The sequence below is a fragment of the Aquarana catesbeiana genome, linkage group LG06 (assembly GCF_042186555.1).
Source record: "Aquarana catesbeiana isolate 2022-GZ linkage group LG06, ASM4218655v1, whole genome shotgun sequence".
Classification (NCBI taxonomy): domain Eukaryota; kingdom Metazoa; phylum Chordata; class Amphibia; order Anura; family Ranidae; genus Aquarana; species Aquarana catesbeiana.
The window spans coordinates 319324885-319340764 of NC_133329.1; the positions used below are offsets into that span (position 1 = coordinate 319324885).

General features: G+C 42.8%; 1 protein-coding gene across 1 annotated transcript in view; it reads left to right on the plus strand.

The window, feature by feature from the left end:
• The first annotated feature begins 5185 nt into the window (after positions 1 to 5185).
• Positions 5186 to 15880, plus strand: part of FRZB (frizzled related protein) — a 58422-nt gene continuing 47727 nt past the window's right edge. The window contains exon 1 of the mRNA XM_073633736.1: positions 5186 to 6001. Within this exon, the coding sequence (XP_073489837.1) occupies positions 5536 to 6001 (466 nt within the window). The 5' untranslated portion in view covers positions 5186 to 5535. The remainder of the gene's footprint in view (positions 6002 to 15880) is intronic.

Here is a 15880-nt window from a genome sequence, read left to right on the forward strand (position 1 = left end):
AGCATACCATAGATGCAGCTACAAACTTATAAACACTGCTGTATACTAAGTAAAGAATATACAGTATCTCTAGTAAATACTGATGTACAGTAGTTGCACAAAATACAATTCTGTATTCTAACAAAACCTGCCATTGCTGACCACTTTCTGAAAATGCTAGCTGCTTGGCTGTTTCTAGCTTAAATACTTTGCAAGCCCATTCTGATATACTGTGTGGGTTTTGGGTTTTCATGCACTACCACAACCAACTGCAATGTGTGTACCACACATTAATTTTGATTGCCGATGCCACCTCAACACATTTATACAGTAGTGGGCAACATACGCACTGCAGTGCACCACAATCAATACACATAGTATGTGTTACTTTGGAGAAAATGACCCTTATGCTGCATACACACGGTCAGAATTTCCTTTAAAAAAAGTGTGATGGGAACTTTTGGTCGGATTTTCCGACCATGTGTATGCTCCATACAACTTTTTCTGTCTGAATTTCTGCCAGCAAAAGATTGAGAGCTGGTTCTCCATTTTTCCGACGGAAAAAGTTCTTGACAGAAATTCCGTTCGTCTGTATGCAATTCCGACGTGCAAAAAAACCATGCATGCTCGGAAACAGTTCGACGCATGCTTGGAAGCATTGAACTTCATTTTCTCGGCTTGTCGTAGTGTTGTACGTCACTGCGTTCTTGACGGTCGAAAGTTCAGAGAACTTTTGTGTGACCGCGTGTGTGCAAGCCAAGCTTGAGCGGAATTTCCGTTGGAAAAACCATCTAAAATTTTTCCGACGGAAATTCCGCTCGTGTGTACGGGGAATTGCGGCTGTTTTTGGCTGTGTTGGCAGGCCATGCAAAACAATCTGACTGTCTTAATGCAATGCATGTTAATGAGCCACAATGCCATGCTTATGTGTGAATTGGGTGACAATACAGGATACAATAGACCTGGAATACGCCATACATTGCACAGACTTAAAAAAGGTAAGTACTATAGTAACCACAAAACGGATGGTACATAGGTAAATTAATTCAAATAGATGCCAGCATCATCAGCACATTAAAATGCTCAATAAGAGCCTTTAATTCGTCATAAAGGAAATGCATTTTTATTGTAACAAATGATTCCTACTGAGCATTTGGGTGTGTTGGGGACTCTCACTTTTACCAGGGTGACAACGCAGGAGCACTACTGGGGGACATGGACAGAGTGTTGTCACCCTATAATAGGAAGTGCCCGAAGAAAGATCTTCATGGCAGGATCACCAGTTATTATTTTGTTGCAGCAGATTAGAAAAAAATGAAACTGACTTTTAAAAGTACATGAACGCGTTAAAGCTTATATTAGGTTTTAGTGATTGTATTAACCGCCATACTTTAAATATGCTTACATCATGGCATAAATGAATTATACTTGTGTATTTTCTTTCAGTGCAGCAACACCAAGATGATCTAATAATTTTATAGGTAAACACAGCTATAGTGAACAGCACTTTGCATTAAATGAGAAGAGTAAGAAGGTGAAATGTCCAATGAGTTATGTGCTGTGAACATCCTGATTACTGCTACTCAACATTCACAATATAACAGAGGAAACTCCCTTGTCATATAAGATTACATTAATCAGACAGAGGTGACATAGCTTCACTGCGATACTGTGAAAATCTGGGGGAGGGGTAACCTCCATTCATCTGTGCCTGCTATGTGTAAAGACATTTAGGAATAATAGAACCTTTCCTATTCACAAAATAGACAAAAGAACAAATGTAATTATATGTGGTCACCCTAGGACAATGGCCCAGCAATGACAATCATAGCTGTCCTTATCTTTCATCATTGCCATAATACCAAATGAGTTGGTGCTGACCATAATGTACGTAATTATTGGATTGTAATAATCTGCATTGATCATTATTATACCATATTTACTATAAGGCAGTGCATAGAACAAATCTATAATTTGCACTTTCAGAAGAAAACCGGTTTGCTTTAGGGAATAATCACTGCTATAATTTCCTTTAGAATCAATGGAAACGCATCACTACGCGCGTCAACGCTCATCAACGTGCACTCATGTGTGTTATGATACATATTGACAATACAAAGTGCATTGCAATGTGCTTTAAAAGTGCATAACAACACGCATTATCGGGCATCGAACCACATTGACATGTGTTTTGATGTGTTTCCATTGATTGTAATGGGACGCTTGTATAGGTGTGAATAGGGATATAATCTTAGCAAGAAAAAAAAGAATGAAAATTATTCAACTGCATACCATAAGAGATTTATTGCTAACAGAATGTGGAATACAATAACAGATCAAACTAGAATGTAAAATGAGGAAGACTGCAGCTTACATAAAAAAAAAAAATACTGTAAAAGATGTATAAATGTAAACAAAATGATAAAATTATACATCCTAATAGAAAAAAACACCACTGAATAGTGACATATGGTGTGCTCACCAAAATCTCCTTTAGCCCCGGGTTCACATCGAAGGCAGCTTTGAATTCCCACTACTTTGGCGCAATTTCAAAGCCATCAGTCAGTGCGATTTCATGTGCGGCTTGCTGGTATCTGTGCGACTTCATGCACAGATGTCAATGCAAGTCGCACATGAAATCGCCAAAAATAGTGCAGGAACCCTTTCAAAGTCAGTGCAATACTGAGTCGCACCGATATGACAGTTCCATAACCAGAAATAGGGTGCGACTTGTCATGCGATATTGATCGGTCAAATTACATGACAAGTTGCACCGGTGTGAACAGGGGCTTAACATTTCAGCTGTAACATTAAGAAAGTACAGTATGTTACTTCATTAAATCAACCATAAGTCCTTCTGTGTCCCATATCAAAGTCTTGATTGTATCCAGTGCCAATTTAGGAACAAGTGTTGCAAAATAAATAAGCGATTGTGTGTGACAAATCAAAGTTTTTTTATTACATCTAGTGAATCTACACTTCTAATATATCTTTATATTTCTCTATTCAAATGAGTGCCCACGTTCCACCTTAAACTGAAATATCTATCTGTCTAAAGGAAAGGCAAACAGAGCGTGTAAGTTAGTAATGGCCGTACTCCATCAGAAAAATCCTTCTTAACCCTAAAGCCTAGTACACACAATGAGATTATCGGACGAATGATCTTCCGTTTTTTTGTTTTTTTTTGGACGCTAGTCTCCATATTGAAAACGAATAGGTTACTAAAGTACAAAAATTCTCGTACAACAGATTAAAAATTCGGAAGTGATGTAATGTGTTGTAGTGTATTTGTATTGTATTTTCAGGTGAAAACTGAATGGATCAAATGAAAATCGTCCGATCTGGTATCGTACGAGAAAAATGTTTGTGTTTGTCCCTTTGGAAAATTTCAGAAGACAGCTGTGTACTAATGATCAGATTATCGTACCATCGCAGCGGTATTTTTTGTACGATATTCTGATCGTGTGCACAGGGCTTTAATGTACTTCTCTAGGATCAAAACATCAATATAATGAAATAAATAAAAAGAAGCAGGGAACGCAAATAAAGTAAAATCATCATTAATATAAACATAAAGGAGCAAAAAGTATACTTTAAAAACAATTTACTTAAAATTGACTGGAGACATGTTAGGAAAAGAGGGAGAATATGATATGAGTTTTTATATGCCATATTGTTATATATATTGATTTGATTTAAGAGCAGGAAGTGGTGGAATGTAAATTAATGAAGGAAGGTACACAATATAGTTGAAGAATAAATGAACCCTCCATTAAAAGGTCTAAGTGTATCTCCAGTGTACCTTATTTTTGGTTTCAGTAAGATCGAGACCCCTTTTTTTTACTGTTATCAGAGGTTTCATCAGAGAGATTGCCCCCCATCCCACCCTCCTGCCCTGGTCACAAGGGTTTCACCGAACAGGTAGTGAGGGTAAATCTCCAACAGTAATGGTGTATAAAATTCTTACAAAACATTTTTCTGGTGAAGCTGTTCTCACTGGGATGGAAGGTGCGAAAAATCTGTCTCATAGAGCCCTGGATACCAGTGAAAACCCAACTGAGGTTTTAATTCTTTCCCCAGGTTGCTCAGAACACAAACACAATTTGGGCTGGACATTCAGTTTAGTTTTAAGCATATAGGTATATGTATTTATAACCTTTTATCACTTGTTTATAATGTAGAAGGGCCTAAGAGTATAATCGTATTTATTATATACAATGATACACAACAATAGAGACAGTTGGATTGAGTGTTGGAGATTATCTCTTCTTTTGGGACAAATTGGGCAGATTACTGCTTTGAAATTCTTTATTTGGATGGCAAATTTAGGAGAACAGGAGTACAGTGTTGTAGTTGTTACAAGCAACACTTTCTGAGGTATGTAAAACACTGATCAGAAGCAACCCTGAACTAAATGGCGGTATTTCAATGTAAATACACATATGTGAGAATGAGGTTTACAAACTGTAGAGTATAGGAACAACACAGTAACAATAGCATACAGTTTGTTGAACTGCACAAACAAAGATCAATTACATAGAAAACAATTGTGCTCTGTTCACACCACATATGCGTAACGTTGTGCAGAAAAATACAGCTCATTAGACTTGTGAACTGCGCATTCAATATTTAAGTTTCTATCTATCTATCTATCTATCTATCTATCTATCTATCTATCTATCTATCTATCTATCTATCTATCTATCTATCTATCTATCTATCTATCTATCTATCTATCTATCTATCTATCTATCTATCTATCTATCTATCTATATCTCTCTCTATCTCTCTATATAGATAGATATATACTATCTATATACTGTTTATATATGTATACATATTTGTATATAAACTTTAAAGTACTTTTTCGTCCTAGCCTATACTGGAATGTATTCCCACACAATGAACTCCCTATAGACAGGTGGAGGAGTGAAGTGATATAACCCAGGTACAATTGCCTGTGCTAATACCCTATGTTTAAAAAGCAAAGTGAAAAGCAGTAGCAAAGATTTCCTAATGGCTTTTAGTTTACAAAGGCTTATGCTGGTGCTGGAATAGCTGGGTACTGTTCTCCAAACACAGCCCTATGTGATTTTTGCTAATCCTTTCGGAAGTATAGGTGCAAGCTGAGTTTTGTAGGATTCCTAATGTACAGCAGGCGAGGATCTAGACAGGGGAGGGCGGAGGGGAGGGGTTGTGTGCCCAGGGACAGTGCTGGACTCAAAAGGAGCCAGGCATGAGCTGCAATCGCATTTATTTCAAACTTCTGCTCCAGGAGAGGAGAACAACAGACACTTTCATTGCAGCTCTGCCTGCCTAGCCAAATGGATCTATTGTAATTTTTCCTTTAACTTCATTCTAGTGTTTGACCCTTGAGCTTTCTTTTTTTTCATACTACTTTGCTACTTTTATTGATATATTGCTACTTTATCCAACTTGGATGTGAGTAGACAGCAGTCACGGTTTTCTGCTTCAAGGTACAACTTGCTTGTAAGGTTTTTAAAGAAGTTGTGGGATCAAGTGGAGCCGTAAGTGACTGTTTCTTTAATATATATAATGAAGATGTTCCCTTTAGGGAGTTTTGGTGTTGCCTTGGTCATGCTGGGGGTATTAGCTGCTTTGCCCAGAGCGCAAGGTGCGTCTTGTGAACCGGTCAGGATTCCCATGTGCAAGACCATGCCCTGGAACATGACCAAGATGCCCAACCACCTGCATCACAGCACCCAGGCTAATGCCATCTTGGCAATTGAACAGTTTGAGGGCTTGCTGGAGACAAAATGCAGCCAGGACCTGCTCTTTTTTTTATGCGCCATGTATGCACCCATCTGCACCATTGATTTCCAGCATGAACCAATCAAGCCGTGTAAGTCAGTGTGCGAGAGAGCCAGGACCGGCTGTGAACCAATACTGATCAAGTATCGCCATAACTGGCCAGAAAGCCTGGCCTGTGAGGAACTACCAGTCTATGACAGAGGAGTCTGCATCTCTCCAGAGGCCATCATTACAGTGGAGCAGGGAACAGGTAGGACTGCTTTGTGTTATATCCCTACTGATTCTGAAGGGTTGATTTACTAAAGGCAAATAGACTGTGCACTTTGCAAAGCGCAATCTTATGGTCCTCAAATCAAATCAGTGACATAATTTAATCACTCATAGGGTTTTATTTACTAAAGGCAAATTCACTTTGCACTACAAGTGCACTGAAAGTGCAGTCACTGTAGACCCGAGGGGGACATGCAAGGAAAATAAAAAACAGCATTTTTGTTTTCACGTGATTGGATGATAAAATCAGCAGAGCTTCCCCTCATTTCAGATCTACCCCTCAGATTTACAGCGACTGCACTTCCAAGTGCACTTGTAGTGCAAAGTGGATTTGCCTTTAGTAAATCAACCCCATAGTCATGTAACCATGCACAGAAGGGATGATTTATGAAAAGAGGAACAGACTGAAGCTGTTGCTCACACAATCCAGATTATGTAATCTAGTTTTTAGACAACATTAAATTGTTGACAATAGTAACTAATCAGGTTTCACCAAAATCCTATCAAAAAAAATATACAATCTGGTTGTAATGGACAACATTATCACTTTACTTCGCTCTAGTTTTCAAAGTGAATTGCTTTCACATTATATATTACAACTCATTAAGACATATTCACAGGATTTTGATTATAGCAAACCAACTCTGTCATATTGATCTGTAGCTGTTAGCCCCTCTGCACAGACAATGCACTGACATTCATCAGTGAGAAGATTTGCGAAACAGGTGTCAAAATCTGAAAATTGATTTTAAGTACAACTCATAACTTCAGAATTCATATTTGCAGTCTTATGAATGCTTGCATGCAGCCAATGGTTACTGAGTTACCAATATGGAGATCTCATAAATAATTTGGATGCTCTGTATGCAATGCACAGGTTATTTGGAAACTGTGAAAATGTATCTGGCAGTTCCCTATACAACAAGCACCAGTAAATAAAGAAAAAAGTGAACACATTGGGGTTTATTTACTAAAGGCAAATAGACTGTGCACTGGAGCAACTGCAAGTGCAGTTGCTCCAGAGCTTAGTAAATGAGCAGAAGCTCTGTTGACTTCCATCATCCAATCATGTGCAGAAAAAATGCTGTTTTTTTATTTTCCTCGCACGTGATTGGGTACTCTTTACAAAGTGAAGCTTTACCTCATTTACTAAGCTCTGGAGCAACTGCACTTGCAGAGGGCAACTGCAGTCTATCTGTCTTTAGTAAATCAACCCCACAGTATGGGTAAATGTGTAATGTAATATGTAAGTTTCACAACCTTCTCAGAACTGAAGACTTCTGAGATAAAGGTAGTAGTTTGGGTGTGAGCATTGTATTAGGGACAGCTGAATCCAAGAAAAATGTTACAACTTGCCACTGGTGGACCTATTTTCTTTCACTACAATAGCTGAAGGATAATGTCGCTCATATGTTTTTTTCTAGATACATTTGCAAATATACCTTTTTCTGGATACATTTACAAATATACCTGAGAATATTGGTTGTAGATTGATACATGCTAAGCTTAAAGTGTATCTAAAGCCAAAACTTTTTTTTTTGGAAGTTTGGATGGACTGGGAAGGGATTAGAACCCCTGTCAAGTTTTTAATGCTCAGCGTGTCTCCGCTGGGGGATTCCTTCTTTTTATTTGTCCTGATAACCACCGTCACTAGGACTGGAAGTGAGGAAAAACCCAAAATTTGGAGTTATTACTGGAGAAAGATTGTTGGGTAAAAAAGCATGCAAAAATGTGCATTTTTCAGGAGCTCCTAATGAAGTCTATTGGGGCCAAAAACATGTGATCGCACGCCAAAGGTGCTCATTTTGAGGGCATCAAGTGACAGCACAATGCTCAGATGTGAAAGGGCACAATAAAATAACATGGACATCTGCGGTTGAGCATTGAAGCGTTGCTGGAAACACATGTCAACCTGCTCAGATGTGACTGGGAAGCATCTCCTTGTTGTGTCCACTTTGCCTGTTGTGGTTATATAACAAAAATAAGGGAAATTTCCCCAATGGTACACAGATGGTAAAAACAAAATGTGAAAGTTTTTTTTTTATTCTCTACTCTATCCAAAACAAAAACACGATTCGGCCTTAGATAGACTTTAGGTGGCCATAGATGTTAGATGACGGTCTGATGATCTTTCCTTTTTTGGCCAGATTTGGTAATGACCTAGGGGTCAATTCATTAAGGCTGCATTCACACCTAAGCACTTAAAAATCGCATTTTTACAGCGATTTTTGCCACGTTTTTGCCACGATTTTGTTTGGGTTACCAATGTAAAAGGCAGAAAAACGCTTGTAATCTGCCCCAAAGAAGCTCATGGTTTTTTTTGAGCTTAGGGCATTTTTTAGGCGCTTTGCTTCAGGTGACAAAACGTTCAGATGTGACACACAGGTGTCATTGAAATTAATGGGATTTTGCTTGTTGGGCGTATTTCAAGCGTTTTTTCTGGCATTTTACGAGCGTTTTATGAGCTAAAAATGCTCAATTGTGAATGCAGCCTTATGCCCCGTACACACGATCGGACTTTCCGACAACAAAACCGTGGATTTTTGTTTGAAGTCTGTTGGCTCCAACTTGTCTTGCATACACATGGTCACATAAATGTTGGCCAACAATTATGAACGTCGGAACGTGGTGACGTACAAGACGTTTGACGAGCCGATAAAAAGGAAGTTCAATAGTCATGTGATATCTCCATTACAAACGCTAGTTTTACAAGACTGAGCGACTCTAACCCGTACTTGATTTCGAGCATGCGTGAACTTTTGTGCGACGGACTTGTGTACACACGATCGAAAAGTCTGAAAATACATTTTTTGGGTGGAAAATTTGAGAACCTGCTAGCAAACATTTGTTGGCAGAAAGTCCGCCAACAAATGTTCGATGGAGCATACACACGGTCAGACTTTCCGCCAACAAGCTCACATCCAACATTTCCCGTCAGAAAGTCCGACCGTGTGTACGTGGCATAAGAGTTAAACAACGGCTCATAAAATATGCTAAAATACCGCATGCGGTAACAAGTGTTCAATTCAATAAGAATTTTGTGTTAAATACCGAATGCAGCATTTGTCCAGTTTAGTGGCAATTACTGCATTATTTAATGCGGTAATTTACCGCATTGAGCTGATTGCTAAGGAGCAGGCCAGGAAGCCGGCCGCCGTATCCATTACAAAGGATGGCTCATCAGCTGTCACCTGGTTGTCAGCAAACAATTAAAATGATGAAAAAAAAACAAAAAACGTGGGGTTTCCCCCCAATGCATACCAGGCCCTTCGGGTCTGGTATGGATTTTAAGGGGAACCCCATGCCAAAATTAAAAAAAAGTAGTGTGGGGTCCCTAGCAAAATCCATACCAGATCCATTTCCGAGCATGCAGCCTGGCAGGTCAGGAAAGGGGGGGGGCATGCGACCGCCCACCACGTACCATACCAGGCCACATGCCCTCAACATGGGGGGGTTGGAGCTCTGCCCCTCCCAACCCAAAGCACCTTGTCCCCATGTTGATGGGGACAAGGGCCTCACCCCCACAACCGTGGCTGGTGGTTGTGGGGCTCTGTGGACAGGGGGCTTATCAGAACCTGGAAGCCCCCAGATACTGCCCCCCATGTGAATGAGTATTTGGTACAAAGTTTATTACTATTTACCAGAAAAGTGTCAAAGAGTAATAAAAACACAGAGACAGTTTTTGACAATTCCTTTATTAAAAAATAAAAAAACAGTGTCCCCGCAATGTAAATCCATCGTCAATCAAAGTACTCACCCCCCCCCGCCCCCCATGTTGAGGGCATTTAGCCTGGTATGGTTCGGGGGGGCTCCCCCCACTTTTTCAGACCTGCAAGGCTGCATGCCTGGATAAGGGTCTGGTATGGATTTTGAGGGTGGGCACGCCTTTTTTTTTTTTTTTACATTTTGACATTTGACACTTTTTTTTAATCATTTTTAATTGTTGGGTTTTTCTTTTACATTCAACTGTCAGCGGGGAACCGCTGACAGATGATGAGTCATCTGTTGTGAAGGACGCCGAGGCCGGCTTCCCGGCCCGCTCCTTAGCAACCAGCTATTTGTTCCCTCAACCCCCACCTGTTTTTTGACAAATACTGCATGTGATACCGTCAGCAAAACCCTGGTGGTAAATATCACATACTTTTTTACTCTCTGCTCCGTTTGTGAATTTGTGAAAAAAAAAATATTAGTGGGGTTAGAAAAGCTTGCCCGGCTACAATTGTTTGCACCCCATGCAAGAAATATCTGTCCGCTTTTTCCTCCACTGCCCTAAACTGTAACCAAAGTGACCCTGTATAGCAGAGGAACTGGCCCAGGAAAGACTGTGAAATAAATGCAGAGTGTGTGCATGTCCAATTTCACTTTAATGTCTATGGCCTGCTTTACCATTTCTTTCATTATGCTGACTCATGTATAAACCAAGCTACATCTGTGTCTGAGAGCCTTTATATCATCTGTCTTCAATGTATCTGTCATAACTTTCCAGGTTATGGAGATCTTTGACATTAGAGTTTGCAAAGTTGTTTCCCTTTTGTCTGACATCAGTTTATATACTGGGCAAGTAAATTTTCAATGAAGACAAAATGCAGATGGGAATATTTTCCCCGCATAGGTCACCTTGTCATTCACTCAGCTAATGTTAAGTCATTGGTTATGTACAGTGTTTATTTAAGGATATATTTATTCAATGGTCATTTTTAGCTTCAGAATCGCTCTGCACAGGTGACCTACAACCATGGACGTAGAATAAGGGGTTGCAGGGGTCACAATCGCAACCCTGCCCCTAGCTCCAGGGGGCCCCTGCAGCCTCCCTGTCCTATTATCATATCCTCCACAAAGTCCAGTTTCGATCTGCCCTAGGGCCCCACAGCCACGCTCCAATACTGGGCTTCCACTTTGCCTTCCACAGTCCACACCCCTCTGTTCTCATTGGCTGGGGAGAAGCTGCAAGCCTTTTCCTGAATGGAGAGGAGCAGGGGTGAGAACAGCCCAGGATGGGGAAGTGTCTGTACTGTGTGCTGGCACCATGGAATGGTAACCAAGCTCAGTGAGTTAAGAGGAGAAGAGTGTCGTCCTGTAGCCACGATAGGATGGAAGTTACTGGTGAGGTAAGACACTGCTCAGTGTCTCCTAGTCACCAGCTGAGATTCTTTGTACCCCCCACCCAGAGATGTTTGCTTACCCTACTTCCTTGACAACTGGGGAAAAGACACCCAACACCTGCCAACACTGACAAAGAAACCTTCAGAAATTGCTAAAACAAATCCCTTAACACCTCCTAAGGGGGCCCTGAGGAGCTGCAGGCTCCAGATTTTGTGTCACATGGCTTTGCCCTCCCCCCAGATCTAAGTTACACCCCCCAAAGCCCCCTGACCACCCCCTCCACCCTGGATGCTATGCCCGGCTGCTGAGCTCCTTTCCCATTATGGCACTCTATACTGCTCCTCCTCCGCAGGGCTGAAATCACGTTCCTTTACAACACAGCCAGTCAGTCACGATCTTCACAGGGTGTATCTGCCTACTGCAACTACACTGCCGTTCCGACCAGAGAATTTCACAGGTCAGAACGGCAACATAAAAGCCAGATACACCCTGTGGGGGCTGATAGACTGTGTGTAAAGGAATGTGATTCCACCCCTGTGTAGTGGGGGGGGGGGCTGCATACAGTGCTGGGATGGGAAAGAAGCTCTGCCAAGTGACCTGCTAGGTGTCCCTGTCCTCTGACTCTCCAGTGGTGATCCCTGTCCTCTGATTCTTCAGCTGTGATCCCTGTCCTCTGATGTAAGGACGAACTCTGGGAACGCAAATCTCTTAAGCCACTTTGAGTATCTTGGTGTGCGGTGGGTGTATCTGCAAGCACAGTGGAAGTGGTGGGTGGTAGTGGGGGGGGGGGGGGGGGGCCATGTCAACTCTTGCATCGGGGCCCACAAGCTTCAAGCTACGCCTCTGCCTATAACAATGGTACAGCTTAGCATAGCACTCATATGAAATGTGGCAGGTGATGTTTCTGTAGCATGGCATGGACTCCAGTGATTGACTGGCCATGCTAATGTCATATCAAGCTGATGTGTCAGTCCTTAAGACGCTTACGAATGATCTGCAGTTGTTGATATAAATGCGGATGAGGACCTTTGAGACACATTTTCAGTGGCTAGATCTCTGAGTACTGTACATGCTTATTAGCAGAACATCTCAGGCATGTGACAGATAGCATATATTGACCGTTATGTATTTTATATTTTCCATTATGTTTATTTAACCACATGTATTTTGTGAGTTCCAGGCAGCATCTACATACCGTAGTTAACTACCATGATCACCATTATAACCTTTAATATGGGTTTTTTCACTTTGAATATGTAACTAGGCCTCAACATAGAAAAAGTACATGCGCATTCTTTGGGCAAGGCAGTGCACCATTAACACATGCATGCCCTGTGGTACGCTGAAGTGCAGGTGCTGGTTGGTTTACACTGCATATGTGTGTTGAGGTGACATATACAGCGCTTTGTTGTGCACCATAGTATCATGCTTTTAACAAGCTTTGCTGTGCATGGAAATGTGTGATTCCAGCTTTAAAAGGGAACCCGCACTTTGTAAAACAACCCATTCAATTTAGAAATCTTGTGTCCTTTCCAGTACACCCTCACTTTAAAGAAGTGATGTATACTAATTGATTCATCTGGAGAAGGTGTTTTTCACCACCAAAGCATTTTGCTCACCATTAACCCATGGAAGAAAAATTCTACAAGTAATAGGGTTCTCTAGTTGTTTACCCAGCTGTTTCCAACTTAAATAGGACCCTGATGGTCCCAGTGGTTGGTACTGGTCCAGCCCCGATGCAGGAGGATGTACCCATATGTCCTCCTCATCAGTAGCTCATACAGAGCACACCGGTGAGTCTGAAAATTGCTGTGTCCCTCAGACATGGCAGATCACATGACCAGGTACAGAACCAATTAAAGGAGAAGTAAAGCCAAAGCTCGTTTGGCTGTATATCTGTGGTTTACAGGAATGCAATTTGTTCGGCACTCCTGTGACCCGTTTTCTGAGCCGGTCCAGGCTGGGGAAAGATCAGCCGCTGAGAGCCTGAACCAGGTGCTCTTGCTCCCTCCACAGCCCAGCAATTTTTTTTTTTTACTTACTGTCATCAGGGCATGTATAGTGACACTATGGTGACATTGTACTGCTATGGCAGTAATCAGAGACTATGACAGGCTACAATGACATACAGTGCCATCAGGGCAGCCAGCCATTGTACATGATCACCGCCAATGTGACCAGTGCACCCAGTTGCAGTGTTCGCAATCACCACCACACCTTTCCCAGTGTCACCATAAGGCCTCATTCAGATGTGTGGTGCTTTCTGAAGAGCAATAGGCAGGGCTTATTTTTCTCAGAGAATAGGTGCGGGAACTCCCACCTACTGAGTCACTTCTTGTCTCTGCCCCCTACCCACCTCCGATCAACATCTCTTGGTTCCACCGCTTACCCACCGCTTACCCACCTCCTAGCACCGTCTCATTCAAAGAATACAGAGCCAAGTATGATTATGTCATGCTATGCTAAAGTAATTTGTATGGAAATTGGTAATAACAAGAAAAGCAGTACAATAGATCCCCTGCAGCCAGCAGCAATATACCCCCCAGCAACAATAGACCCCCCCCCCAGCAACATAGAACCTCTGCAACAAAATATCATCCCAGCAACAATAGACCCCCGGCAGCAAGACGAGATCTCCCAGTGACCAGCATCAATAGACTCTCCAGCAGCCAGAAACAATAGACCCCTCCTTTAACAGTAGATCCCTTCCAGCAGTAGTTGACCCCCCCCCAGCAACATAATCTCCCCCAGCAACACTAGATCCCCCACCAGCAACAATAGTCCTCCCCAGCCACAATAGGCCACCACACAAAAACAGATCCCCTCCAGCAACAACAGATCTTCCAGCAGCCAGCATCAGTAGACCCTGCAGCACACCCCCAGCACCCCTTGCCATTAGATACATTCAGTGCTGGAGGTGCCGGAACTGCATTCCCCCACGTTCCCGCTGAAAAAAAGCCCTGGCAATAGGTGTTCAGATTGCTCTTCATAGAGCATTTTACAGGTGGAGAGCAGGCATTGTATCCAGACCTGGCCCAAGACATTGTGCTGCCTGAGTCCCAGAATGAAATGCTGCCCTCTCACCCCCCCCCCCAAAAAAAAATCATGCCCACCAAAAGCCCCCCACATCCATTATTTTATATCATGATAATTACAACTAAAATTACATTTATCAGGAAGATTTACATGCAACAGCACTTTGTCTATGTGCAAAATTATATGTAGCGCTGGTAGATTTGCGATCTACCATATGTTAGGTAAATTTAGTAACTTGTTCGTTAAATAGGTTAAGTTTGCCTCTGTCCCAGCTTGGCTGACATTGTATGTGTTTCCAGACTGACCGGTGGGTGTCACTGTTATCACTGGTCAGTGTTGGAAAGGCAACGTGTCGAAGCATATGGATGCTCTTCTGTCCCGGAGACAACTCGGTGGAGGTGGTCCTCCGAGTTGCATGCTGGGTGAGGGTATTAAAGGGACAGGCGCCATATTTTGGGGTTCGTTTCACAGCCACCTGCTGGCCCTCCTGGCCGACAGGTATGCATTAGAGAAGCAATCTCGTGGGCCTCCGTTCCGGAGGCCTGCGGCGCAGGGGTGGGCTCAGAAGCTTGTCTGGGGCCTACCACAGCAGCCGAGGAATGATCCTGAGCTGTCTATCCAAAGGGAGGAAGCTGGACAACCGAGGAGATCCCAGGGGAGGACCCGTCATGGAAGGACCACGCAGCGTGCTGGTCTGCAGAGGGGCCTGGTGACTCGGTTGGAGGACGTATCCTAAAAGTAACTATACAGCATAGTGTTGCCGGGTTGGCTTAAAGGTTCAAGCACTGTGACTGACGTTCATTGCAGAAAACCCAATACATCTTGTGGCAGAGGATCGTACCGGGTTATCCCCAAACAAGTCTGTGGCAGAGACTTTTGTTCGTGCTACGTACTGGCTGCTAGGCAAGTGAGAGAGGCCTATCCAGGCGAGCAAGGAGTGTGACCCACGAGGGGAGCGCATCCTATTATAATATTCAAATTCTACCAGGACACTTGTCAAGAACCTTATGAGAAGATATTTGAGTTACTTCTGCAGTTTCCCTTCTGCCTCTTTCCTGCTATTTCCTTAGTAAATTGTTCAATAAAGCATTGAAAACGTACTCAAGTGTTGGTGCGTGTATCGTCCAGAGGTAAACTCAACGGAACCCCTAGACCCGGTGCCGGTAAAACAGAGGGAAGGAGAGTGAAGGTAACAAGCCTGCTTAAACCAGCAGCTCCACCAAGAGTTAGTGCTACATATATGACATACCATTATGTTCAATACCAAGGGGTGGGCTAGGGCAGTATATAGACAGGGATATAGACAGGGATAGGCAGAGTCGCACAAGTGCCAAACAGTTCGTCTTCACTGTAATGTAGAACAGCGGCAGGTGGCACAGTGCTGGAGCAGGGTTCTCCAATGAGCGGAAGATGCGGGTCGGGCAAGCCGGGTCAAACACTGGCGGGAACGTCAGGAGCAGAAGCGGAGGCAGGTGCGTAGTCTGGATGCAGGCAGGGTCGGCAACGGGCTGGCAGCGTGGTAGTAGAAGGAGCAGGCAGATGCGGAGTCAGAACAAGCCGGGTCGGATGCAGGCAGCAGGTAGCAGAGTCAGAGGCAAGCCGGGTCGGTAAACAGGTGCAGGTATCACGGTTAAAGGAGGCAGGAACACACGGGAACGCTGTAGAACGGACAGCACTGGATGCAAGCACAGACCAAGTTTAAATAGCCTCTTGGTAATGT